This window comes from Amblyomma maculatum, chromosome 2 (assembly GCF_055883805.1).
Source record: "Amblyomma maculatum isolate TAMU_Amacu chromosome 2, ASM5588380v1, whole genome shotgun sequence".
Taxonomy (NCBI): domain Eukaryota; kingdom Metazoa; phylum Arthropoda; class Arachnida; order Ixodida; family Ixodidae; genus Amblyomma; species Amblyomma maculatum.
The window spans coordinates 55,158,735-55,186,386 of record NC_139345.1 but is presented as its reverse complement, the minus strand read 5'-3'; the positions used below and the strand labels follow the sequence as shown (position 1 = coordinate 55,186,386).

At 46.2% G+C, this 27,652-nt stretch overlaps 1 protein-coding gene across 1 annotated transcript in view; it reads left to right on the top strand.

Annotated features, from left to right (window-relative positions):
• Positions 1-27,652, top strand: part of LOC146198678 (neuronal acetylcholine receptor subunit alpha-10-like) — a 128,310-nt gene that overhangs the window by 99,525 nt on the left and 1,133 nt on the right. The window contains exons 4-7 of the mRNA XM_084594177.1: positions 15,783-15,892; positions 18,690-18,870; positions 21,798-22,155; positions 25,594-27,652. The exon at positions 25,594-27,652 is cut by the window's right edge and continues 1,133 nt beyond it. Coding sequence (XP_084450303.1) covers positions 15,783-15,892; positions 18,690-18,870; positions 21,798-22,155; positions 25,594-26,267 — 1,323 coding nt within the window. The 3' untranslated portion in view covers positions 26,268-27,652. The remainder of the gene's footprint in view (positions 1-15,782; positions 15,893-18,689; positions 18,871-21,797; positions 22,156-25,593) is intronic.

Here is a 27,652-nt window from a genome sequence, read left to right as displayed (position 1 = left end):
TATCGCGCTGACGTCGTCGTCCTGGCTCGGCGAGCCCTTGTTCAGCTGTGTTGACCGAGACGCACATGAAGGTCCGTCGATTTCGGTCGCGACGCCAAACTCGAGCACGCGAGGCAAGGGCGCTGTTATTTCCGAAACCAGACGCTGTTTCCGCCCCGACGTATGCGATTATCGATTTCGTTTCAATATCTGGCGGAGTGACGAGAAGTAAACGCGAACAAAGCGGCGACAGAATCGAAAAAATATATATATGAGAGAGTGCTTAGCGCAGCCTGGCGAAGGTCAACAGAGGCAATGTATTTGCATTTCCCCTTGCAAGTCCATGACCTTGGTGTTTCTTGTTTACTTTGTTAGCGCAGAACATCGAGTAGTAGGGCCATCTAAATACTTTCGCCGCGGTTGACTCGAGTACATAGAAGACGCTCAGTTTGTCTGTCCGTTTGACTTTCATGCACCTACCGGGGCTGCACGCATTATGCGACGCCTACAAAGTGGAACGAAAAAGTGCCCAGAGGCAACAAAGAATAGTCGTGAGGTCTGCATGGTAAAAAGAAACCTAAGGAAAAATACCGTGAACATGCTTTCCTAGGTACTCTTAGAATCTCGTTTCTGTCCTTCACACATTACCGAATTAGCGGGATGTGATGGAAAGAAATATGACGTCCCTCAGATCGCCTGCAGCCGTCTGGCAGTTATGAACACCCTTTAGCAAGTTGTGAAGGCGACACCACTGAGCGACACTACTTATGCAAATACGCCTGAAAGAAACTTATTTTTCAGCACTCTGCTTCTGGATGGCAACCGAGGCGGTGTTCATTGTATGCTATTTGGGATAGCAGGTGCAGGGTAGCCGGTTGAGCTTCTTACATGAGCACGATGATAGCACCATCAATTTAATTCTATATATATATGCTTACCACAGGGAGTTGAGGCACCGAAGCGTAGCCAACAAAGAGAGAAGGCGAGTAACCGTGTTTATTTATTTATTTATTTATTTATTTATTTATTTATTTATTTATTTATTTATTTATTTATTTATTTATTTATTTATTTATTTATTTATTTATTTAACAATAGCAGCTGCGCATGAGCTTACGCCGTGGGTAGATGTGTAAATGGCAAAAGAAATTAAATTTTGTGGATATTTTGCAACAATAAATAATGATTTGAATTCATGGATAAAGTTTTTAAATTAGGAATGTTTGTGTTCAGATGCGTAGCAGGAGTGTTATCAACCACATCATCATCATCATTCATCATTATCAGCCTGACTATACCTACTGCAGGGCAAAGGCCTCTCCCATATTTCTCCAATTAACCCGGTTTTGTGCTAGCTGCATCCACTTGACCCCTGCTAACTTCTTAACCTCATCCGCCCACCTAACTTTCTGCCACCCCCTGCTACGCTTTCCTTCCCTTGGAATCCAGTTTGTTACCCTAAGCGACCACCGGTTATCCTCTCTTCGCACTATATGTCGTGCCCATGCCCATTTTTTCTTGATTTCCACTAGAACGTCAGTAACTTGAGTTATTTCTCTGACCCACTCTGCACGCCACATAAACCACATAAACCGTGTAAATTATCTGTATTTATATTGCAATTTAAGTTCGTACATCTGTTTGTTTTTTTGCGTCTTTAATTTTCTCAACTCTGATTATCCTTGTCTGTCTGGTTAAGTTAAAGTTAAATTGGTTCACAGGAAGGGAAAGGCGCAATAACTGTCACACTTGCTCTGTGGACACCCGAACCGCGCCGTAAGGGAAGGGAGGAAGGTGGGAATGAAAGTGGAAAGAGAGAAAGAGGAGCCGTAGTGGAGGGCTACGGAGTAATTTCGACCACCTGGGGATCTTTAACGTGCGCTGACATCGCACAGCACACGGACGCCACTTCGTTTCGCCTCTATCGAAACGCAGCCGCCGCGGTCGGGTTCGAACCCGGGAACTCCGGCACAGTAGTCGGGCGTCTTACCACTGCACCACCCCTATCTACAAAATGAAAAGTCACCATAATCAACAGCAATTCCCTCGTAACAGTAGAGCGATACTGTAGCCAAACAAGCTGTGTGTTGCTGAAATCTTCCTAGAAACTCAAACACAGGTTCTTCTAAAGCTTATTAAAGGTGTCAGAACCAGTGTCAAGCTTGTTCATCGGGTTTCCCTGAAAAATGTCGACATCGCTCTGTACCTGAGACCTCTTTTAGGGATCAATTCGCGACGATGGCAGTTATCCAGTCATATCTCTGGCACGTTATCGTACTTTTCGAGCGCAAAGAATCGTTGTATGACATCAGCGCAGATAATAAAGATACATTAGAGAAGTTCCACTCAGGAAGAGAGAAAATTCGCGATTCTAGTCCAGTCGGAAAGGAAAACTGGATGAAATTTTCTGTAATCATAAGAGAATTCCTGGGCGCTTTTCCAAGCAGGCCTGTTTCGACTACAGAAATTTCTGTAGCAACATCGCACTTACCACAGAACCCTTCACACTGTTTTCCTCATTTCGTGTCACTTCGGCGTGTTGCTCGCACGCCATATTCAACTGCGACATATCGACAGGACTAGGAACGACATGGTGAATAAACGTGTTCCCTGCAAGAAACAAGCGATTTTAGGAAGTTTCTAAACACAAAAATTTAGTGGTTATATGCGTGGGGGTGGACATGCCTTAGTAACAAAAAAACTGACGCCTGAGGGAACATTGGACCAAGTATTCCCATATTTCAACGCTCACAGAATATATGAGCGTGTCAAATTTTAATTAACAGGCAGCGGCGGCCGCCACACTCACCATTACTGACTCCACACGACGGCTAAGTAACCGCAACTCGATATTGCCTCGCTCTGTAGAAACCACATGAAGATCACCCGATGGGTTTGGCTTTAGAACTGCGATGTCACTTCCCAATCGATAATCAATGGGTTTTTCAAGTCATGCTGTCATAGATCACGATGGCCATCGAATCCGTTTTTCAGGAGCAGAAAAATAAGCAGAAACCACGGAAAGGAGCTCTTTTATTTGAGTAGTTCCCAAAGCCCGAAGTTAAGGGTGCGCACATAAAGGAATCGGCAGTCTGTACGATTCAGTAACCGGTTATTGGCGCTTGCGAATTTTGGTTATATATAGTTCAGACCTTCTGCAGGTCGTCGCATTTCGAAGAATTAGTCCCCTCAGAATAATTCTGTGTTGCCTTCTTGCGAGACGGTATACTCAGAAGCTCTTGTGGTTCCATGGGTGGGGAGAATTCAATATTTCACAGCAATGTGGCAACCTTTCAAATATTCGTATTTCTTGTGGGAGCCGCCGTGTAATCTGCGCAGCCACGATTCTTGTTTTTAGTCAACATGCTCGCAGTGCTTTCTGCTTGCTTTGCGTTTTCGTACTGTTTCTGTCCTTCCATTCTGTCGAAGCAAATGATGGGGAAATCTTTCCCCATGCCATCACACACTGCTAAAGAGCAGCAATTCCAGTGACGTTGACCGCAGTGGCTCGTTGCTGCGTGCTGCGTTATCAGACGGAGACGGGAATACGTCAAGGACCGCTGCTCTTTTGTGCCGGTTCTTCGTTTCGAAAGAGCTGATAAATCCACTCTGGCAAAGTTTGTTGAAGCGAGAGACCGCGCTTTTACTGCCCGGTTCCAAACCATAAAAAAGAAGCCTCGCTGCCAGGGACGTCTCAACAGAACAAAGGAATCCTAATTAAACAGCCTTCAGCCTAATCCGGAGTTCGTCGCGTCCCACCTAATCACCGAGGCCAGTGGCATAAAATGCTAGCGGAGTGGTCAAGGCGCGAGGTAATGCCGGGAGCCTTTGCCTTATGAATATTTTACCTTTCGGCGGGACGGTACAGGTGCCAGCCCCATGCGACAGAGGAGACTACACTGCCCCCCTCCCCTCCTTCTTCCGTAGTTTACTGTTGTTTAACGAAAGCAGAACGGGAGTTACGTTTTTGAGGGACAACTAACACGGTGTCATTTGCGTAACAAAGATACAAACAGGGTAACGTAACGGGTTTTACGCATCTTCCATCGATCTTCGTGAGCACAGTTTCCTTCAGCGCTATTTCCAGAGCATCCGACCTTTTCTGGTGAAATATTAAAGGAAGCATTCAGTTACCCTTTAAAATGTACGTGTGGGGAGCTGGCATACAAAAACATACTTTCATCCGGATTACTCGATGCGCCATAAGCTGGAATGTAGAGACCTTTTTCCTGATGAATTCCAGCGAGGCTCATATATTTGATTCGTTTCTCCCAGCTTCTTTCTGACGCGCTCTGAAATGTATTAGAACTCGATGTCGCCGTCGGCTTCCTTGCCAAGTTGTCTTTTATGTCTTTCATCTTATCAGAGTTCCTGCGTTTCAAGTGGGACCTTATCTGCTGAAGAGGCACGAGTCTCACGAACACGTCTTTGGATTGCACTTGGGATGGCAGACGTGGGTTACTGCGTACTTGTCAAAAACAAAAACAAACAAAAACATTCCCCGAGACGTAATTGATGGGCGGTGTATGTTTCCTGTAGTGGAACCTCCGGTGACCGGATTTCCACGACTTTGGTTGCTTCCCCTAGCAAAAGCCCCTGAGATGGCAAAAGCCTGATGTAGGGCACTTTGTTTAATGTTCGACCGGAATTAGCGCACACAAAGTGGGTCATGCTTTCGAAGCAGTGGTGGTGCAGTGGTTCAGGCGCTCGACAACTGTGCTCAAGGATGCGGGATCAAATCCCGGCCGCGGCGGCCGCTTTTCGATAGAGACGAAAAACAAGGCGCCCGTGTGCTATTTGATGTTAGTCAATCCCAGGTGGTTGAAATTTGCGGAGCCCTCTGCTACGGCGTCTCTCATAGCCTGAGTCGCTTTGGGACGTTAAGCCCCCACACGCCAAACCCAAACCTTTAGAAGTCAGCGAAAATCGCACGTTCGACTTAACTATAGCTGTGAAATTGAAACTTTTCCAACACTGCCAATGAGCGCGAACGACCAATGTTCCCAACACTATCCTCTAATATCAGGTGGTCGAAACTTTTAGAGTTCTCCACTGTGCACTAAGATGTCCCTCATAGCCCGAGCCGCTTTGGGGTGTTACCCCCATATAACAAACCAACCAAACCTCCTGGACTCGAGATCGCTAGTGAAGCATATTTAGGCCTTAGGGCTTTTTTCCTAGCCATAACTATCTTGCTTTAGAAACCTGATCCATTAATATTGTTTTCAGTCAGTCATTTTGGCTTTCCATACAATTCCTTTCTGCTTGTCCGTTAAAAGCGAGTCACAGAATTTCGTCATTACGTGTCTTATACGTACAGGGTATAACCTGACCTGAGAAAAGGGTTAAAATATCGGCGCACTGCAATGGTAGAAAGCAACAGAATATAGTTTAACACCCTTAGAAGTTTCAGGTTATTTTTTTTTAGTTTCGATTAGTAAATTATCTAACTAAAATTATTTACAGACTTTTTTTAATTACTTCAGGTCAATACGGTTTTGTTCTTTAGTCAAGCTCGAACAGAATCGATATATTTCTTCTTTTATAATATATATATATATATATATATATATATATATATATATATATATATATATATATATATATATATATATATATATATATATATATATATATATATATATATATATATATACATACATATATACTAACGAAAGGCCGCGAAATAAAAATGAAAAGCCCCCGCTCTCGCTCTAGCGCATTGTAGAGTGGCCGAGCTTGTCTTAAACCAAAGGAACGCGCGCGCTTCACGTCTCGAAGTGAGCTGTCGACACCGCTAGGAGCATGGTCTCGGAAACGCCCCAACGCATTCAGCCGCAATATGGAAAACGGGTGCCACGATCTACGATATATGCTAGACAGACCTCCGACAGCTAGCTCAGAGGCACCTTACACTGATCCGCCACGCAGGCAAAATAAAAAGGTCATGGAAAGCAGCAAATTCATATAGTTATAGGCATCGTCCGTTTTATTTATTTGTATCATTGCGCAGCCCGTCAAAACGAGTGGCAGCCGCTCACTTGGGCACGGTCGGCGCGCAAGCGTTATTTATTGAAAACGCGGTTGAAGCGCTTCAAAACGTTCGTGCATAAATAGCTGTCACATGATATTTTTCATATATCGTGGGTTTTCTTAAAAGTACTTTGAGGACCGCGCAGCAGAACGCTGGCAGGAAAAAAAAATGGTTGGGCTGCTTCAGAGGTATGTACCTCACAAAGTAATTAAACACACTTGGTCCAAAACTAAATATTTAGAAGAATGTGTAATCGATCTTAGTTAATGAATAAAACAAACACAATATAAGATATACTCTGCGGGGAGTCACGTGCGGCAAACAATACGTCGTTGGTTTCACCTGCGGTTGCCTCATTTTTTTTTTTTTTTTATTGGTACAAGTTTTGCGAAACACTGTACATTATGTTATGAATCAAGGTTTAAGATGCATGCCCCCGTTTTTAGCAGGCCAAGACTGTCTCGTGGCATTGTGGCCGGAAAATCGACGGTTTTCTACATTTTCAGCTTGGAGCCAGTCGACACATGCTGCCGAGTTCGGTCTCCAAGACAACCAAGTTTCCCTAAAGAGTACGAGCAAATTTCGCTATGTCGGTTATTACTTCGGTGGAGTTTCTTGAGTTAAAGCATATCCTTGTTTCATCCATCGGTGAAGTATTAACGACCCACTGGTCGCAACATAATCTAATGCATCCCAAAAACTGTCGTGAGTAGCTCTCTAACTCCTTGTCAAAATGGATGCATGCAGTAAGTCGTGAATTGAACACAGCTGGCACCAATGTAGAACAAAATTCCTTGCGTTGTTAGATATCGCCTTTCTGGAGGCCCTCTAAGACGTGATGGAAGAAGACCACATGTTTCGCAAACGTCATAAGAGCACTTAAACAAGGATCTTCTTTCAAATATGTTACCGACAAGAACATAAGATGCACTCGTTTGTGCTGCTGAAGCTGTTATTCGGGCTCTGCGCCTACGTTCCATACTTGGAATGCGAATTAAAAACGTGGAGGCTGTTCACTCTCCTTGTTCTGCACGACGCAGTATTCAACGCTAGGTCTGGAAATTTTGCACTGCTTCCTTCCGGAAGTCCAGTTTATGTCATAAATCACAGACGTGGGGAACTTTTATTTGGTTCCTTTTTCCGACAGGAAGAGGTGCGCTAAAGGCGAAAAGGCGCGGTGCAATCTCGGACAGCCGGCTGAAGAAGGCGTGTGCGCCAACGAGACGCGCAGTCACCGCCATCTCATTCGGGGCTCTCAAATGGACGCCCCAACAGATTTGCCTCCTCCGCCCTCTTCCCCACTCTTTAGTTGGGCGCTAATGGATTGAAAGCCCGCACAGGCTACGTGCAGCCGGACGACCGCGCGACGCTCTCGGGCGTGTGGCTAATAAGCCGCCAGGAGAGCCAAGATCTCGCCCCCCCCCCCCCCCCCCCTTTCTAGCGTGACCCTAAGCACGGGGACCACACCGTGTAGCACAATAACCTGAGCTCTGGAGGATCTTCGTCCTTCTAATTAACGCTAACGCACAAAGTTTTGTCCTGGTTTCCGAAGCGAGCGTGTTCCTCGGAGCTTTTGGCATCGGCGGTAATTGAATTCCCTGTCGCCAGATTCCAATTTCTGCCCCTCCGAGCATCACCGTTTATCTCAGCAGTGACTATGGAGCTCCGGCGCTCTCGGGATGCTTCTTCTTAAGAATGGATGTTTGAGAGAAACCATGGCTGTTTAAATCGTGGCCTTTTAGTAAAGGGTCATAATTACGCTGTTATAAGATTGAGCTGGAGAAGAAAGGGGCCGCAAGCCGCCCATTGAGATTCAGTGAATTGGAGCTGAGGATGAAGTAAGTAAGCCTCTGTGGCGGCCCTCGTTCTCGGGTAGATCTTCTGCATACAGATTGTTGGTGCTGTTGTACTGTTGCAGAAGAGTTGACGGAGGCAGGAATGCTGGCAGTTGTGGCCGTTGACCCTGTGGAATTCCGGCTGCTGGGTTCTGAAGAGGTGTGATCTGCTACTTGGCAGGGGTTGTTGTCGGGCTGATAGCAGCCTTTCTGTCGAAACGCCTCCCTTGTAGGCAGCAGATGCCGGCGATTGCGGCGCAAGATTGTGCCGTCTTCGGTGATTATGTTATAGGACCTGGGATATCCGGAAACTTTAATGACTTGACCTTTCGTCGCCCATGCCCCCTTTTTGATGCGGACCGTGTCTCCAGGGTTAAGCGGTGCTAGTTGTCGGTTTGAATTTTCGGTCTGATGACGCTTCTGCACGTTGTGGATTGGAGATGGCCGGACGTCGGGTAACGTTGTCCGAAGTCTTCTTCCCTGAAGCACCTCGCCTGGTGATGGCCCGTATTCCATCGGCGTTGATCTGTAAGCAAGAAGACCGAGCCAAAAATCTTGATTCATTTCAATGGTTTCCTTTAAAATCCTCTTCACTACTTGAACGCCCTTTTCCGCCAGACCGTTGGATTGGGGGTACCTAGGGCTTGAAGTGATGTGGTTGAAGTCGTACGTTCGAGCAAAAGCGGCAAAAGCATGGCCAGAAAATTGGGGTCCATTGTCTGAACAAACTTCCACTGGTATGCCGTATCTGGCGAAAATCGCGCTTGTTGCTTCAATGACAGTCTTCGCGGAAGTATCTTTCAGCAGCTCTACTTCAGGAAAGTTTGATAGTGCGTCGTAGATGCATAGGTATGACCGTCCGCCATGCTCAAAAATATCTATGCCTACACGATGCCATGGTTGATTAGGTACCGGGCGCAACATTAACGGCTCCGGTGGCTGTCTGTAGGCGTGTGTCCTGCACGCAGAACATGTCTGTATAAATGCTTCTATATCGGAGTTTATTCCTGGCCAGAAGACCAGATGCCGTGCCCTTGATTTGCATTTATTAATGCCCAGATGGCCTTGATGAATTCGTTCCAAGGTTTCTTTTCTCATGGAAGTTGGAATGACAACTTTGCACCCCTTTAAGAGTATGCCTTTCACATGAGAAATTTCTCCCTCAAACGGCTTCCACTGTCCTTTAAGTGGTTTTCCGGCCGCCAGATCGTCACACACTTGCTTTAGGTCTTCATCACGACTAGTTTCCTTTGCCAACCTTCCCCAAGTGCTCTCGGTAACACGTGAAGAGATCACACTCACTGCGTGAACTTCAGTCTCGTCGTTAATGACGTCGTTTTCCGCGATGGTCTCGGTTGTTGCCCGGGACAGCATGTCGGCGAGGAGTAGCTTCTTTCCTGGAGTAAACTGCATTTTGACGTCGTAGCGAAGAAGGCGCAGAAAAAACCGCTGCAACCGTGTGTGCATGTCTCCAATGGCTTTCTGCGAGATAGCGAGCAAGGGATGGTGATCAGTCTCAAGGATAATCGATCGACCGTAAACGAAATGATTGAATTTCTCGCAGCCGTACACAACCGCCAACGCCTCCTTTTCAATTTGCGAGTACCGCTGTTCGCACTCTGTCAGTGCTCGAGAAGCGTACGCTACCGGCTTCCATGTGTCGTTGTGACACTGCAATAGCGCGGCCCCGATTCCGTTTCGCGATGCATCACAAGACACCTTTGTTGGTTTTGTTGGATCGAAAATGGTCAGCAAGGGCGGAGTACTTAGACTGTCGCACAGCTGCCTCCACTCTTTAGCGTGATTGGGCGTCCAGGCAAACGCAGCACTTTTCTTGATAATGTTTCTGAGAAGGGTGGTCCTCTGGGCTAACGACGGCATGAACTTACTGAAATAGTTCACGACGCCCAGCATTCTCTGTACCGCGAGCTTATCAGCCGGTGGTGGCATTTGTGTCATGCCTTTTATCAGTGATGGGCTTGGCTGTATCCCGTCCTTGTCAATTACGTCACCCAGAACTCTATTTTGTCGCACCAATGGAGCACTTGTCCGGGTTAAATGTCAATCCAGCGCCTTCTGCTGCTCGCAGTACCGACTGCAGGCGCATGTCATGCTCCTCTCTAGACGACCCCCAAACTAGCACGTCATCGACATATGCTCTGACGCCGGGAAGGCCCTCAACAATTTCATCCAGGGTTTTCTGGAATACCTCTGACACTGATGATATACCAAACGGTAAGCGCAGAATACTGTAGCGCCCGAATGGCGTTGCAAAGGTGCAAATCCGGGAGGTGTCGTCGTCCAACGGAATTTGATGGAACCCGGAGTTTGCGTCAAGGCGCGAGAAAACTTTAGCACCTGCTAACTCTGCCTCAATGTCCTCGCGTCGCGGCATTGTGTAATGTTCCCTCTTGATACACTGGTTAATTCGCCTGGGGTCGATACATACTCTAATCTTCCCGTCTTTTTTTCGCACAATGACCAATGGGCTTACCCAGTCTGTGGGCTCTGTGATCTTGGCAATAATGCCGGCGCGCTCCATGCGCGCTAGTTCTTCTCGAAGGGGCTCCTGGAGGGCCAGCGGTACTCGCCGGGCTGTTTGGACTACTGGCGTAGCATCGTCACGCAGAACCATCCGATAGACCCTTTCCACGCACCCGTTTCCTGTGAACAAGTGGCGAAACGTCTTTGTAATCTCCTCGGAGCTATTTTGTGAAACTGTATGTACGCGTGACACGAGTCCCAGCGTCTCGCTGGCATGTAGGCCCAAAATGGCCTGACGCCCCTTGGACACCACGAAGAAATCGAGGACAGCACAGCGGTCACCCAGTGCTACTTCTGTACGAATGACACCCTCATGCTTGATCACACCGCCGCCGTAGGAGCGCAACACCGTGCTGCTGGGTTTCAGGGGCGGCTTGGGGCGAATTTTACGGTAGCATCCCAAGGGTAGTAGATTTGCTTGCGCTCCTGTATCTACCTTGAATTCGAACGGCATGTTCTTGATTTGGGCACGCACTGTCCAGTCGTGTTGGCTTGCTACGCTGCGCGATACATCCAGAATGTCGAAGTTATCTTCTGCGCCGTGAAGTTCGCCAACCTCGGCAGCCTTTCTGCAGCAGATAGCAAAATGATTAGGTCGTTGGCACTTCCGGCATGTTTTTCCGAATGCCGGACAGCTTCGTGGCGCGTGCATACGTCCGCAGTTACGACAAGTGTTACGTCTGGGCAACACTCTTTGTCTACACAAGTGTTCCTTGTGCATCGCATCAATGTGGCTTTCCTCCCGTGTCCATACTTTCTTTTGCTCAGCTGCCACTTCAGCTGCTTTAGCAGTCTGCTCAGCCTTCTGGAGCGTCAGTGTGGTGTCACGCAGCAAACATTCCCGAACTTTCTCGTCATTTGTACCAAAAACAATTTGGTCCCTGATCATTGCCTCCATCTGAGAGCCGAAGTTGCATGCTCGTGCCTGGGTTTTTAAGTCTCGTAGAAAAGGTTCAAATGACTCACCAGGGGCCTGGACTCGCGTGCGGAAGACGTAGCGCTCATGCACTTCGTTCTGCTGAGCCGCGCAGTACGCATCAAACTTCCTAATGACCGTAGCGTAGTCACTCTTGCTCTCGCCCTCGCCGAAGCTGAACGTGTTGAAGATCTCGATGGCTTCCTCGCCTGCCACACTCAGTAGAAGTGCCGCCTTGCACGACTCTGATCGAGGCTTGTCGGTTGATTCTGATGCGGCGAGGAAAAATTCGAACCTTTGCTTGAATGCTTGCCAGTTCTTGGCAATTTCCCCGGCCGAGCTCAGCGGTGTTGGTGGCTTCAGGAAATCCATTGGGCCGACCTTGCAGTGGTATCTTTGGTTCACCCAGACCGGACGTCGACGCTCACCCCACTCCTGACACCATGTATCGTTGTGTTCCGCGGACGAAGCATGACCAGAGGCACCGAGCAAGGGGAGCAGAAGGAATGCCCGTTTATTGATCAGCCGGCTACTTATACACTGAGGTGGAGAGGGAGTGTTCCCTCGCCAGCATGCCTCGATTGCGATAGATATCGGCCGCGTCACACACGCTGCTGATGCGAGGGCCGCGCCGTGCTATATACGATACAGCACGTGGCTGAGCGTCGTCCTCGTCTCTCTCGAGCTGAGTGTTGTAAGCAACTCGCGACGAAAGGCTGCCCAGTAGACAAAGGACGCCTTGTGGTTCTCAAACCACGTCTTGGCCGAGTCTTGCGGCGCGAAGTATACATTCATTAGCTTCCGCTCGTCGTCCGATTGGTTAAATGCAGCCACACGGTCAAAACTGGCCAACCAGTCTTCCACATCCTCGAACCGGTCACCATGAAATGATGGCGGTGATCTCAGTGCGAGAAGGACGAACGGTGGGGCGTTGCTGGAAGGCTGACTTGTCTGGCTGCTCGTCGTGGATGTCATGGTTCGTAGCGGGGTGGACAGTGGTTCGAACTCCGGTTGTAGGCCTCGGAGGCGACGGACGGGAGTCGCATCCATGCGTTGATGAGCAGCGTCACTGACGTCTTCGGGGGCAACGTACATGGGACCTTATCCTTCAAAATCCACCAGATGTCACCAACACACTTAGCAAGCAACAGAACAACCGAGCTGGCTCTTTTTAATCAAGCGAAGCTCGAGAGAGACGAGGACGACGCTCAGCCACGTGCCAAGACATTCGGCCACTTGGTGGCGCCAGAAGATAGGCAGCGGTGTGGCACGATAGTGTATTCATTTTATCCAACAGCTTGGCCTTTTCAAACATCGACTAGCGCAAGGGCAACCATGGCAAGGGATATTTAGGTCAAGGAAATCATCCTGCTTAACTTGCTTGCAGTGCGCCATGAGCCTGTCATGTAAACAGCCTCTGAGTTATTCGGTATAAAAATTGCCACAAATCTGGAGAATCCAGTACAAACCAGGTTGTCCTCTTGACATGACAAACATTTCATGTTCCTTTTTTAGCACTCTGGGATAGCCTTAGCTCTCCACACGCTCGAGCGAGGTTGCCAACCCTTCATTAGTTCAAACAGAAGTTTAATTAGCAGTTTGCACCTGATTCGAATGCACAGACATTGCTCTTAATTTTTGGTGCTTTTGGTGTAAAATTAGCGAATGAATACCAAATTATTAGGTCGTATCCATTTTTAGTGTATTCCCAATTGTTTCGCACATAGTCCCCCCGAAAACACAATCATGACCGTGATGGTCCCGATAGCCATAATAGAAATTTCCGAATGGGACAAAAATAAAACAAAAGATAGCAGCAATTAAAGAGGATTTACGGTGCTTAATCCAAATGCGAATAACGTGCATAGGACGTCGTGTTTCACATTTCTTTTGGCTCGAGGCTCAATTTTCAAGGTCAGGCAAGCTTCAGATAAAGATCCGAGAATAGGTAATTGTGGACTTTAGTCGTGGTGCTCATAAAATTGTGGCGGCGCTTAAAGGACCTTAGTAGGGAAATGCAATAGCTGTGTGGTCTGGGTGCATTCCACATGGATGGATGTTGATGAAGGCGACGACTTGCAAAGCCAGCTAAATGCGCTGGATGTTTGGTGGCGGTGATGGCGCACTGGTCTCATGTAGCGGCCAGAAAATCTGACCCGCTCGATCATCATTGGGATCGAAACCGCCTTGTGGCCATTAAGTCCTTTATTAAGGCAAGTCTTTATAACCTCATGGCGAATATCTCGCGTCTTCGAGATGTGTCCGTGAGATGTGCCAGCTAGATTCCGCGAGGTGTAGCGAGGCGTCGAGGTTCTGACGCCAACACACTTTCCTCAGTAAGGACGTCGTAATAAGTTCTAACGTCGACATAATTTCCCTTTTCGGGAAGTTGGGCTTTCATTGTCGTACGTCGAGGAGAAGAATCCTGAGATGCCGATGTCGCTGACGACGAAGCCAAAGGAAAGAAATTAATGAAACTATAACGAGTACACAAGCACTCAAGATGGGGGAAGAAGTGAAGAGGTAGACAAAAGTGAACGAAGAGAAGAAGGAAAGAAAGGCTTTCGGCATTAAACTCGTAAGCGAAGCTTAGTGAAATCCTGCAATTTTTTTATTTCAAGGACGCAGAGAGGCTTAGTACAAAATTAACACCAACGAAAGATCGGGGGTTTAATGCTACCGCACTAACATAAATTCTGATGCCCCGATGCTTCACCAGCAATAACATTCGACTTCTTGGCGTCCTCTTGCCTGGAGCACCAAAGGGCTTGATAAACGTGCGAACAGAAGCGCACTGAGCCATTTGCACAACCCCTCTCTTGTATGAGGAGCGAGCTGGGCATGTCCTAGATACACCCGCAATTTTCCGGTCGAAAGAGCGAGGTACACTACTTTAGCCCTAGGGCTTCTAACAAGCTTAGGCTGAGGTGAAACCTCTGGTCGACTCGAGAGCCAGGCTAAATCGCTTTCGGTTCAGGAGGTTTTGGGTCGATGGCTCTATCGCTTCGATTACACGCTCGAGGTGCTAAAGAGTGTGCCCGCCATAGGGCTGAGGTCCATCGTACCCGCTTGCCGGGCGTCACTAAGGGGCGTTTAAGCCCTTCGTCTCAACAAATGAAGGCGACATGCTCTAATTGATTACTTCCTGGAGCACGCTTGGCATTTTCTGGCTTATTTAACGGGTGGAAGAAATCGAAGCTAGAAAATTAAGTCTACGTTTGCTAACTTGGTTTGTTTGGTTTGTGGGGTTTAATGTCCCAAAGCGACTCAGGCTATGAGAGACGCTGTAGTGGAGGACTCCAGAAATTTAGACCACCTGGGGTTCTTTAACGTGCACTGACATCGCTTATAGCTTACGAGTTAGAGAAGGTGAAATGCTTTCAATTTATTGGCGTATAGGTTAACGATCTCGAAATCTGTCCACATGCGGTTCTCAATCACACTTTGCAAGCCCCTGGCAATAATTTGGGAACGGTAATTATGCGCTGCCTATCTTGCGTTCTAACGATATTTCGCATCAAATACATGGATAATCAAGTTCGCTTGCGATGGCTTGAAAGAAGTCTTATAAGCAATCTCTCGTGAAAGTAGTATTTCTTGATGGCACACACTCTGTATGTTACGGAACAGTTACAGCAGGTTGCATCTGTTCAGCTTAATTTTTGAATGTGGGCTTGTCTACTCTGTCTGGCTTTACAAAGGGAAAGAAAGGCAACAGTACACAGAAAGACCACGAAAAATGGTGCCCATGCGAAACCAGTACCCATATTTGAAGCTTAGGAGGTTATACTGGTGATTGCTGGCGGAATAGAGGCATTGGAATCATCCTGACATAAGTACTCAGTTACTTCTTAAGGGACAAAAAATGCATACTATTTACCTTTCTTCTTTTTCTAAAACCATCAAACCAGGTAATAACATCGATTGTCCATATCCACGTTGAAAAGAAATACAAAAAAGAGGCTCGGTGTCTATATATTTAGACAGCTCCACGTCTGCTTGCAAATAGACCTCACGCACCCCGATCTCTCTTTTTCTCTCTTCTTTTTTTTTAAAAAAACATTTCCTGCTCCCGAAGTATGTACGATTTTGAGCTCTGTGTGAATGATGCGGCTAGTGACCTCGTTAAAACAGTTTGTTAAAAACACATGATCCAGGTCAAGAAAACTGCGACTTTTACCTCTCAAAGGACTCCCGTGCAGTCACTGGCGGAACGGGGCCTCCTTAAAACTGGCACCATGTGGTGGCACATCAGAAGGGTTCACCACGGTTAATCGGACTAAGCGCAAGCTTCAAACCGGACATAAAACAGAACCGAATAATGACTCAAGCAAGTGACCATTACAAATAAAGGCTGCATTTGCTGCTGTTTGCGTTGTTTATAATATTAACGCCCCTTTCTTCGGGGTGGAAGCCTTGCAGCATTTTCACGGCTTCCGCTGGCATTATCTTGATGTTCTATATTTATTTGCAGGAATGGATCGACGAGTACCTCGTCTGGGATCCGTTGGAGTTTGGAAACTTCAGTACCCTCAGGTTGCCCTGCCACAAGATTTGGCTGCCAGACATCGTTCTCTACAACAAGCAAGTCCCTTTTCTAAACAAAATAAAAGCACATCTTTTCATTTATTGTCTTCAAAGTGAAAGCTTTTACTACTCCCCATACATAGCTTCTTCGCCGTGTACGTCGTGTGTGCGTGTTTGACCTTAATGAGATACCGCGCGGTAGATCTTTAACATGAAGAGGAAGCGCCGCCTTGACTCAAGACGTGGCATAGGCCAAACGGCTGGTTGCGTTCTTTGGTTTCGCCACAGCAGCTATGAGGTCACTCAGCCGCCGCCGCCGAAACTGAGGTAACTGCGCGCTCGCCTCTGCCTAGTCACGTGGCAACTATGACGTCACTCAACTGCAGTTATGCTGCGGCCTTGGCGCTCGCTGTGCCAAGATGCCCTCCATTGGCGCTTAGCCGGTGCCAACGGGTCGCAACAGCTTTCGACAATTTAACAGCAGCAGTCGTCATGGCTGACCCAGGCAAGACGCCTCGTCAAGAGGTTTTGAAGACGACAGGACTAATCCGATCATCAGTGTACACAGCTGACCGAGAGGCTGCCGCACAGAGACGAAGAGAGGCGGATCAATAGAAACCTTCCCCCGTTTCCGCTTTGGTTACTTAGGTTTGGCAGGGTTAAACATCTGCCCTTTTTGTTTTTCACTACACGGCATATGACGCAACGTGCACAAGAGACAAAATCCGCGGCAAGGTTTTCAAGTTGCAGCGCTCTATCGCTTACTGACAAGGCTTGTCTTGCTTCAAGTCCATGCTGAAACAAACTTTTTTATAATACATTATGCATGCTGCAGTGCGGGCATAGCAACCTGTCTTGCCGTTTCTTATTTCCTTTCATGACAAAGGTATGCCGAAACCAGTCGGTGAATTGTGAGAAAAAAATGCTGCATAGCGTAAAAAAAAAAAAAAACTGCATTTTTTTTTCTCATTATGCTACCTAAGACATCTACCAGCATTGCAGACAAAGACGCAGTCGTGCTAGTTAAGAGGAAAGCATTCCTCGAAGTCCGTAGGCATATTGTGCCGACATGTACTCAGCTTCCATTTGCGCAACACCGTAGAACAGACAAACGGTTGGTGAAATGGTTACGTTCTACTGTTGCTGCTTACCCTCAACATTTGTTCCCATCCTCTCTGGTGATGACGTCTGCCTCCGCGGGTACAGAAACAAACAGACAAACTATACTTTATCCCTTTTCGTTTCGTTTCTGACACCTATTTCAGTACGCTTGTTACGATTGGGCCAGCGCGGTCGAGCGGTAGTCAAACAGCCACACCGGCACACCTCGGGGTGTTTCCACACAGCGGCTGGAACTGTTTGTCCGCGCCAGAGAGCTGTCAACGCGCTAGTCACCACTCGGAGCCACCACGGCGTCGCGGATCAGGTTTCGACAAGTCCCATTCCGAGAACAGTAACACGAATCGCTTCGCTGGGGTGAACGACGTTCGGTCCCATATGCGTAAGCACAGCCGTCCGCCATTGTTAGTCCATCGTTTGCTATCTCGATCGATGACCAAGAGTACAAGGACAATGTCCGCTTTGAATGTTCACGTGCTTTTCTGGGCTGGCCGGGCATTTACAGCAGTGTCTCTTCACCATAAAAACAAAGTCTATGTATAACGCTGAACTTAAGCCGCTGCCGAAGAATAAAACAGAAGTGCTAATGAGTTTAATAACGTAAAACCGCTTAAATCCGTGAACGATCAGAATCTTGATTTGGGTGCCAATACTCAACGAGCGGAAGCACATCAAAATTAACGACCCGCCACACTTGAGCTCGAAATATAGTACCATTACTGATTCCACGCATTGATTCGAGCTCGCAGAAACTGCGGTCGTGAGTGAGAGAATGAATCAATTAGGGAATTATACCTTACACCACGGCGATTTGGAGAATTATGGAAGTGACTTCTTCCGATAAATAGTATATAGATCTTGAAAGTACCGTTCCTGTAGATTATTATCAAGCTTGCGAATTCGGAACAGTCGGTGCCTTCAGAAAACAAATCGACGAAATTCATGTGCGGTAATTTCAAGAAAAATTTGTCATCCGCAGAATCCGAGTATTCATGTCGTCAATGTGAGTTGACCTATACCCGTTCTCTTTCTTTTTTTCTCTCTCTTGCGAAGACAAAGCAATAAATACCCTGTGTCTCCATTCCTTCGATGCAAGCTCCTTCTACGCCCACACTCAAGGGCGAACAAACCAAAGCCACAATGAAGCACAGAACCAAGCAAGTTTATCCTACGCGCCCCAGCCCAGTTATGACCCTAGCCTTTGAACTATATCGCGGCGTACTTAATTGTGCCCGTACGCAGTATGCGCGCCGCCAGTACTGCGTCAGCAGGCGTCGCATCAAAACGCCTGCCGCAAGAGTATCAGCTCAGCTGTCGTTGTTAACTTTCATTTCGTTCATGTCACCGACGCATATTACAAGCAATCGGCTCACGGCATCCTTGCTAACATAGAGGCTGCCATACAAATAGCTCGCACGAATTACAAAGAACGCACCCGCTCGTCTACAGGGAGATCACAAATCCCAGGTGCATTGAGTGGTGCAAGCCACTCCCCTCTTTTTCTCCTCCTATACGTACCACGAAGCCGCCATGCAGACAAATGGTCTTCGGAAATTAGATGTAGTGCAGCACGGTATCGGGAGAGCGTAAATCACAGGCCCGTATAGAGTGATGCAACATGGTGCGTCCTATTTCATCCTTTCTTCAGAAAAAGCTCGTAACGACTCGTGTAGCCGCAGGGCTCGCTGGTAGACGTGGTGTGGGTTCATTATATCGGCCTGTTGTGTCCCCGCAGTGCCGACGACTACACGCGGGGCTATTACCAGACGCGCGCCATGATCGAGCCCCAGGGCCGAGTGTTCTGGCCCCCACCGACTAAGTTCCGAAGCACCTGTCCCGTGGACGTCACGTACTTCCCCTTCGACGATCAGGTCTGCACAATGAAGTTCGGCTCCTGGATCTACGACGGGCTGCAGGTGAGGACGAGGGAAATGTGGCACACTTGACTTCCTTCCTCCCGTAAGAAATGGGTATAGTCCTATAATAGAATACCGTCACAATCCTCATCAGAGAAAAAATGCCGGTTCGGTCATTAAATTCTTCATTTGGGTGAAAGGAAGTGAAGTATCCAGAGCCGTACTAGCAACTACTACGCGTTCATTGCCTCCGTGTTGCCACCCCGATACACCTTGACGGAAACTTCAAACTATCACACCTATATGAATTGATAAATATGTCTAGATATGTGTTGTGTGCATGGACGCGTAAAGGTCCGTGAACCCTACCCTGAAAGAATAACGTAAAATTCGAAGTACCGGAGTCGACAGCTTTTAATGCTCTCGCATTGTCAACACTTAGGGTAATTGAGATGTTCATGTTATTTACTTTGTTATTTGCTTACCAATGTCGCAGCTCTAACTTCTGCATAGATATTGCATCGGCTATGCTTCGGTTTTCTTTGAAGGAAAATGGAACGAAGCACGAGCACTTTTTCACAGTTCCAATTATTCAATAACCTTTTGAGGTAAGGATCGTACGGGATACAGGGCCATTCAAACAAACAAGCAAACCAACAAAAAATAATCCTTGACTGCAGATTAAATTCGTTTTTCGATTGTGCATGTTTTGTGAGCTCTATAGGTGTTCGGTCCTTCGCACAGGTCAATCCGAAGCCTGGTAATTCATCATCATCATCATTATTATTATCATCATCATCATCATCAGCCTGACTATACCCACTGCAGGACGAAGGCATCTCCCATATTTCTTCAATTAACCCGGTTCTGTGCTAGCTGCATCCACTTGACCCCTGCGAACTTCTTGACCTCATTCGCCCACCTAACTTTCTGCCACCCCCTGCTGGTAATTATGCTCTCACAAAAAACTGCAAGGACAGTTTACGTCGCTCCACCTTCCCAAAGGTTTTGCATTAAAGCTTAAATATAGACTTTCTTTCAAAACTTCAACAACCTATGCACGTGTCAAGAGTTAAAAACGAGCGAAGTTAGAAATGCAGCATTCCGTGCAAAAAAAAGAATTTAAAAAATCACAGTACTTCTTTCTGTACACACGCTGAATTGTGATTGGATAGTTCTGCATAATTGAGAACACATTCTTGGAAATGACTGAGCATGTATTTATTTCAATGTAAGCTACAAAGCACGCTGAGTCCGGAAGTAAACTCTCTAATGACAGGCACCGTAAGAATACGGAAGAGCTTATCATAAGGTATGCCCTACTACAGGCTTGTCATGCGTGCTTGAAGTAAAGGAAGACTGAAAGTTCCCCTGCGCTAACTAAGAAAGTACATCTAAACGATACACCTGGCGATCAAAACGCACAATAAGAGTTTTTCAAATAATTGTTAATTACTCCGCTCTATAGAAAATTGTACGGGGTAAATGCGATACATCCTTTGATATCACTTGCCTCGGCACGACCCGTTTTTCCTTCTATAAGAGTCCCAACTTCACCGGTGATGTTGGCAGGTCATTAACGCCCGCTCTAAATTCTTTCTTTTTATCTCGAAGATTTTGAAGTGTTCGCTTTTTTCTCTCATGGTTGGATCTCGGAAACAAAAATTCAAACAGGCATATTTTGTCGCCCAGTATGCATGCGTCACACAATTTACACTATGGCGATCGAGCTGGCAGCTTAAATCAAAAGTTTGATGTGCTTTTTCTTTCTTTTTCCTTACACTAGGTACATATAGCTTACACTACAATGATAAGATCAACCTTAGAATATGCTTCCGTGTTATGGCATCCTCACCAGGACTCCCTTTCTAACCTTCTTGAATCCGTCCAGAATAAAGCAGCAAGATTCATTACATCATCCTACTCAAGATTTCAGAGCGTATCATCAATTAAAGAAGTTTTAGACCTACAGTTGCTCGCTTTCAGAAAGAAGTTTGCGCGATTATCATTTCTTCACATACTATAGCAATTTGGAATTTTCTCGCTCCCATCTCCTTCCTGCTCCTCACGTCTCATCCCGTCTTGACCATGCAAACAAAATCCTCCCAATTTTCACACCGACAAAAAAAATACCAATATTCACCACTCTCTTCAGCAATAAATGAATGGAATCAGTTGGCGTCAAATATCGCTGTTTTGTCTGATTTACCAGAGTTTCAAGCAGCACTGCTAGCTTCTCCAGACGCATCGTAGTCAATTTGCGCGGTTTTGTCGTTCCCTGTGTAGAGAGTTTCCTTTCCTTGATTCTTTCGGTGTCATCTGTGTTTCTGAGTCGGTGAGATCTCAAATGTTTCATTTATCATCTTTTTTTCTGGTTTTAATTTCTGTATTCATGGTCAGCTTTGTAGTGTCTGTCATGCGTGATGTGCATGTTTTTTGTTTTTGCTGAAATCGCTGCACATTTTTTCTCTTTTTACAGTTCCCTTATTATGTTGAAATGTTGCTTGCCTATTTTTTCTTAGTTTTGTATAAAGATTACTATGATTAGTTATATACTTCCCTCACATACCACCATAACATCATCTGTTATCCTGTTTTGTTCTACCCTGATTTGCTTACACATCCCCCCTATGTAATGCCCTATTGGGCCTTTAGGGTATTTCAAATAAATAAATAGAATAAACACAAACACACAAAAAGAACCGTTCTGAGTGCTAAATGCGACGTATCAAGAGAACCGATTCCTGCTTACACCGAAAGCATCTCGTCATTAATGGCGCTAGTATTGTTTAGCTCTGGTCATGCATTCGAACCCTTGTGGAATCCCGGCTTAAAACTGAAGGCCCTCAAGCTCACATCACAAATATTTTCACCTAACAAGCCAGTTCTGTTACGGCTTATATTTCCGAATACGCAAAACCACTACGTGCTACTCTGCTATCATTACAACCGCCGTTAGATGGTCACCCCGAACTCGATGATCGCAGGTGGACATCCAGAACCGTACATCCGAGGTCGACCTGGTCAACTACATGCCCAACGGCGAGTGGGAGCTCCTCGAGGCGCGCATGATCCGCAACGAGGTGTTCTACCCGTGCTGCCCCGAACAGCCCTTCCCGGACATCACCGTATTTCTGAGGATTCGACGCAAGACGCTCTACTATATGTACAACGTCGTCCTGCCCTGCATCATGATGTCCGTGCTCACGCTGCTCGTCTTCTGCCTGCCGCCGGACTCGGGCGAGAAGATCGCGCTCGGTGTCACGGTGCTCCTGGCCTTCTCCGTCTTCATGCTGGCCATAGCGGAGAAGATGCCCGAGACATCAGAGTCCATACCCCTGCTAGGTCGGTGCATCGGGTCACTTCTTCACTCGCTGACGAGGCAGCCTGATGTATTTTTTTTTTGTACTTGATGAAGCGTACTCCTAGCGACATGTTTTCACAGCGAACAAATTGAGGAAGCTTACAAATAACTGTTTCCGCATTACGTACACGTCTACTAAAGCACTAGGCACACAGATCCCATAAACGCCTCTAGTCTGTACTTCAAAATTGTTGAGTCAGTGTTCAGTTTATACCTATAGTGGTAGCAGGATTAGAGACCGTATCCAATGATAGGCAGGAGCTAGTTTCAAAGTACTGTACGCTACGGCTTCGATGCGAAAACAGGTCAGGAGGCTAGGGATAGTAAACCTAGCGTACGATGCGCCGCCTTCATGACGAAGGGCGACACTTCTCTACAAAGGAGAGTGTCACTAGCATGAACGCAACTTCACCTCGCCCCTAGGTCACATACGAAGGTATATATATCCATTTTTTATATCGGGAATTAACTATTAAAATATTTGTTTAGACCATATTGCAGATCGCTACATCCAGGTTCAAATGTAGACATTTGTGAGGACGATCTCATAGCAAACATTGAATTGAATAAATTGAAGATCAAACAAATCAACGCCTATACAGCAGCTAATGGAAAATAAAAATTTCCGTTCAGGAAGCATGTTACAGCAGCATTTATGAAATTGGGACGGCACTTTAGAAGGCATTAAACACATTTAAGTTGCGATCACTACGTATGTTGTCACGAAACAGGTCAGTGCCTAGCAAGCAATCAAAGCCAGCGCGCATTTTCTCTCCAATCTCCGACAGTTCGTAAGCGAGATTGTTTATAAATTTGTCTCTTGGCAAAGAAGAAAAGAGTCGATAAAACGATTGCGTTCGCTCTCAAAGCTAAATACGTAATTTTAAAATGCAGATTAGCGCGCAATAAGATAAGCAAGCAACTATCTATAAAACGACCAACAATAAACAATATTAACACTCTCTTTCTTGTCGTCAATGCCAATGTGAGAGTCAAGAGTGAGGACTCCAGTGAGAGCCAATAAAGGGTAATATTCTAAAAAAAATTAGTTGTGGTTTAACTCTGGTTATTGCATTGCGATAGTAACGGCGAAAGTGTCTGTTGCCTGCTATATTACGCCCTATCAGCGTAAGGTGCTACATTATTGGGGACACTTAAGCTCATCCTTTAAGAGTATGACGCGAGTGCGTAGGCTACCAGCCCACATATAAATGAGAAGGGTTGACACTTAAGCTCATCCTTTAAGAGTATGACGCGAGTGCGTAGGCTACCAGCCCACATATAAATGAGAAGGGTTTAGTGCTGCTGAATCGATTGTGGGGCGAAAGCATTAGCTGCCGGGGACCGAGCGTTCTTCTTCTTCTTCTTCTTCTTGTTCTTCTTGTTCTTCTTGTTCTTCTTGTTCTTCTTCTTGTTCTTCTTCTTGTTCTTCTTCTTGTTCTTCTTCTTCTTCTTCTTCTTCTTCTTCTTTTTCGCGGCTGTTCAAGGTCAACCGTGATCACCGGCCGTGAACTAAGCGACGGCTCGAAACCTGGCGCAGTATTGCTATGGCAATAAAAAAAAAGACTTCTATTTTCTATTTTGGACAGATTTGGTCCTCTACATTGATCACAGTGGCTAGGTTGCGAAACTATGGCTTTCAAGCATTCGTGTGCTCAATAGCGACCTTAAATCGGCTTTGATTGCATCATACAGCTAGTGGCAAGTCGGCCAGTGCAAGGAGCGGTGATGGGCAACGCCGACAGCGGAACCAGCTATGTTGTGATTTTTATGAAAGGCCGCTCGCGGGTTTCGTCGATAATGAGATGAAACTAATAATGGCATCCTATGGAATACGGCTCCATGTGCTTTTATTTCGGCTAGGCCAAATATACTGCTACATTTTTTCTCTGTCGGATCTTAGGTAGTTTAATAACTGCTGCATATGATTATGATTTATAGTATATATGCAGGAAAGAGCATACCCTTCATTGGAAAAGAAACGAAAATTTTACCTATGAGTTTATACCTGAAGGGACTCACAAGGCTCAAACCGAATGTCAGATGAATGTTAAATGCTTATTTGTGGTATAGTGCTGGTTTCAAGGCAATTTACACGCATTTATGATTGCAGCGTACTTATATGTTACAGTTTCCGAGGCTGTAGTGTTGCCCCCTTCATTTCTCGTGAAAGACAGGCTGGTATACCATCGGAATTAAGTACAGAATCAACAGAACTATCACTCATTTTAAGTCATTTATTATTAAAGTATTGACGAGAAGCGCCCCCCCCCCCCCCCCAAAAAAAAAAAAATCTGCCAAATAGTTGTTTCCAAGAAAATTAATTGCCGATTTTTTCAACAGTGGACCATTTTTGACTGTGTGAGTAACTCTTTATTACGTCTACTGCTGGTCCATGAACTTCGAAGGCTTATATTTGTTCGCACAGCACATTGTTATCGATCACGCAAATGGTCGGAACAATCAATGGTTTGAGTGATTAATGCTTTTCCTAAGCAGACTTTTGAAGACAAATTGGCCGGACTCGGGCTGTAGTATCGACCGATTTGTGCCCCACATAGTCGTATTACGCACAGTTTTTATTTGAGCAACGCGTTTACAGGGTTCTGAAGGCAAACTTCGACCTCATTTGTCATAAACGTATTTGTTTCAAAAGTGGGAAATTGAATCACATCAGTTTTTTCGACAACTGCATTTCCATAAATGAATTGGTACGCTAGTAGCATCGCAAACGAGTTGGTGCTTGAATAATGTAGTCAATATAAAAAAATGTTGCCCCAAAATAAGATTACGCCAATTTTGTGCAGGTCCACGGCTGCCCCTCATCGCTATTTTTTTTTATTTCGATAAAGGTAGCTCCGCTAAGTGCATAAGTTCAATCAGTAGTAAAGCCAACACTGCTCCGATATAATTCTGGACTGAATGGCGGGCTGCAGGAATTCAATAAATAAATAAATCAACTGATCAACTTTTACTTCTCTTCAAAATGAAGAAAGGGGCAACGGAGCAACGCTGCACAAAAACAGCGTGGCGAAGTCCGGTCTCCTTGGGTGCAGTTAAGTAGCCTTAAAACTATAAAATCACTCAAACTGAGGTCCCGCTTGTACACAAACAGAAATTTAAATTCATACCGCGATGTCAAATTTTACATAAGGGGCATAATGATGGGCAACAATATACTGTGTACACGGACAACATGTAATCACATCAGTGCATATATAAAAACTAAAATCGTGGAGCTGGGTCTCATGATGGCATTTTGCACAGTGAAATATAACAAATAAAAAATAGAGAAATTCAGCAGACGTATTGTGTGCTTTGCGACCTTATATGTCACGGTATTGTGTATTGTTGACCTTTAGCACCAACTATTTTTTTCTGATTATCCTCCCTTTTATCGCCCCTTGTACCAAACGCAGGAATTTACCTCACGGCCGTGATGGCCATCACGTCCATATCGGTCGTCATGACCGTCATCGTGCTCAACTTCCACTACCGCGGGCCCAGCCGAAAAGAAGTGCCCTCGTGGCTTCGCCAGCTCGTGCTCGAAAGGTCCACACCCGCATCCGCTCGCGGGTGGTTCTCGAGACCTCGGAGGAAGACAGTCGGCGACAACCACGTGCACTTTTACGAGACGCCATCGCGCGCCAAGGAGCGCCCCGACGGTGACGACGACAGCGGCCGTCCGGCCGACGACACCTTCAGACTCGTGGTGGACAGCGTCGTCGTTGGCGGCGAAGAGCGATACCCGCGAGCCGAGTACGCCGAGCACTCAGCTAGCAACGAATCCCCGAGCCCCGTCATCCACGGCGACGCTCCGCGGAACAACGCTTCAGCGGCGAGGCACCGCCGAGGGCGCGGTAGCGTTGGTGGCAGTAGCTCCACCAAGCGCGTGCAGGAGGAGGTGCTCAGGACTCTGCGCTACCTCCTTGAAAAGCAACAGCGCGAGGAGTACCTTACCCGGACAGTGAACGAGTGGCGACAGATGGCGCTGGTGATAGACCGTACGCTCTTCTGGTTCTTCCTGGTCATCACCGCCGTCTCGTCCATCTGCTTTCTAGTGGTCATACCGATCCAAAGACGGGGATTATGACTGTGACCGTGCAGGCATCGCCTGTATCTACATCACTTGCTCACGAAGAGATCCTATCTGATGTGTAGGGAGTAGTTTGTATGTGTTTACCCTCTCCATCCCCAAGAGGGGCATCGAACTTTCCTGTCACGGTTTAATTCACTTTTTTTATACTTCGTAGCGAGAAAAAAAAAAGCTTACAGAAGTCACTTAGAGCATGGCTCTTGTGGGTAAAGATTGCTGAGAGGGACGGTTATAATTTTCTGCTTTCAACGAACATCGAAACAGTTCGAGGTGGTTTACTGCAAAATGCAAGGGTCTGTACTTGAGCACTATGGTCGGCGACTTGCTCTTGTATTGCTTTCGTGCAGTAACACGCGTTTCGAAATTCATGCAGAAATATTGTCCAGAACAAAATCCCGAAAATATACATTTGTTCGTTGAAGGTACCCGCTTGAAAGAGCGTGAGTAAACAAGACCATGGTCGTAGCCTGTGAGCAGAAAATGTAATATTGCAATTAACCCTCTTCTTAATTGCAATGGGTTTTATAAACCCCGCCTGACAAAACAGCAACAAATGTAAAACTACTAAAGGCATTTCAAACTATCCACGCTGTTATTGCTTTTGTAAAAAGCGCATCAAGTGTGCCTAGTTGCCAAGCGTTGGATAGTGTGCATAAAGCAAAAGAAAAAGAAACGGAGCAAGTCTCCTTAAGAAGTGAGGCATCCCATCAGCAACGCAAAAGAAACGAACAAGATGCGCGTTTGGAAACAATAGCAGGGAAACGATTGCTCTCTCAAAACGTGCATTTCTTCCTTCGCGCTAGAAATCCAGAGCTTTCCGTTGAGAGGCAGGGATTTGTGTAGAAATCTTGTCGATGGAATGGTGTTTATTTAGCCAACGAGCGAACTAATTGTCAAGATCTAAATGATGAATCACTACTGTGACACTTCCAGTAACTGAATCCATCGAATGACTGTAAACAAGACGTCTTTCTTGCATTCAGAGCCACGATATTCATATACAAAACCTTTATTTCAATAAGGAGTGCAGTTATGTATTTGTGCTTTAAATGAATGTTTAAATCTTAGTTAAGAATTTGTCGCATCAATGTATAGTTTGTATTGATGTGCCAAAATGATACGTAAGAAAGGTCAGCGCTAGCTATACAAGTGAACATAGGCCGTTGCTTTTTGTAGCTAAATATTTTTAAGCGTCTGTACGTGCTTTCAGTTCTTGTGAACTCTCCTATTATACTTAGCAGTATTCTGGTAGCAAACTATGAAGCTACTTGTTACAGTTTTACAATGGCATGAGACTTTTGTGCAGTAAAATGACATTTTTTCTGCAACTTATCGTAACGCGCATTTTTGCGTTGTTGAAAACTTTTGTTGGTTAAAAGTTA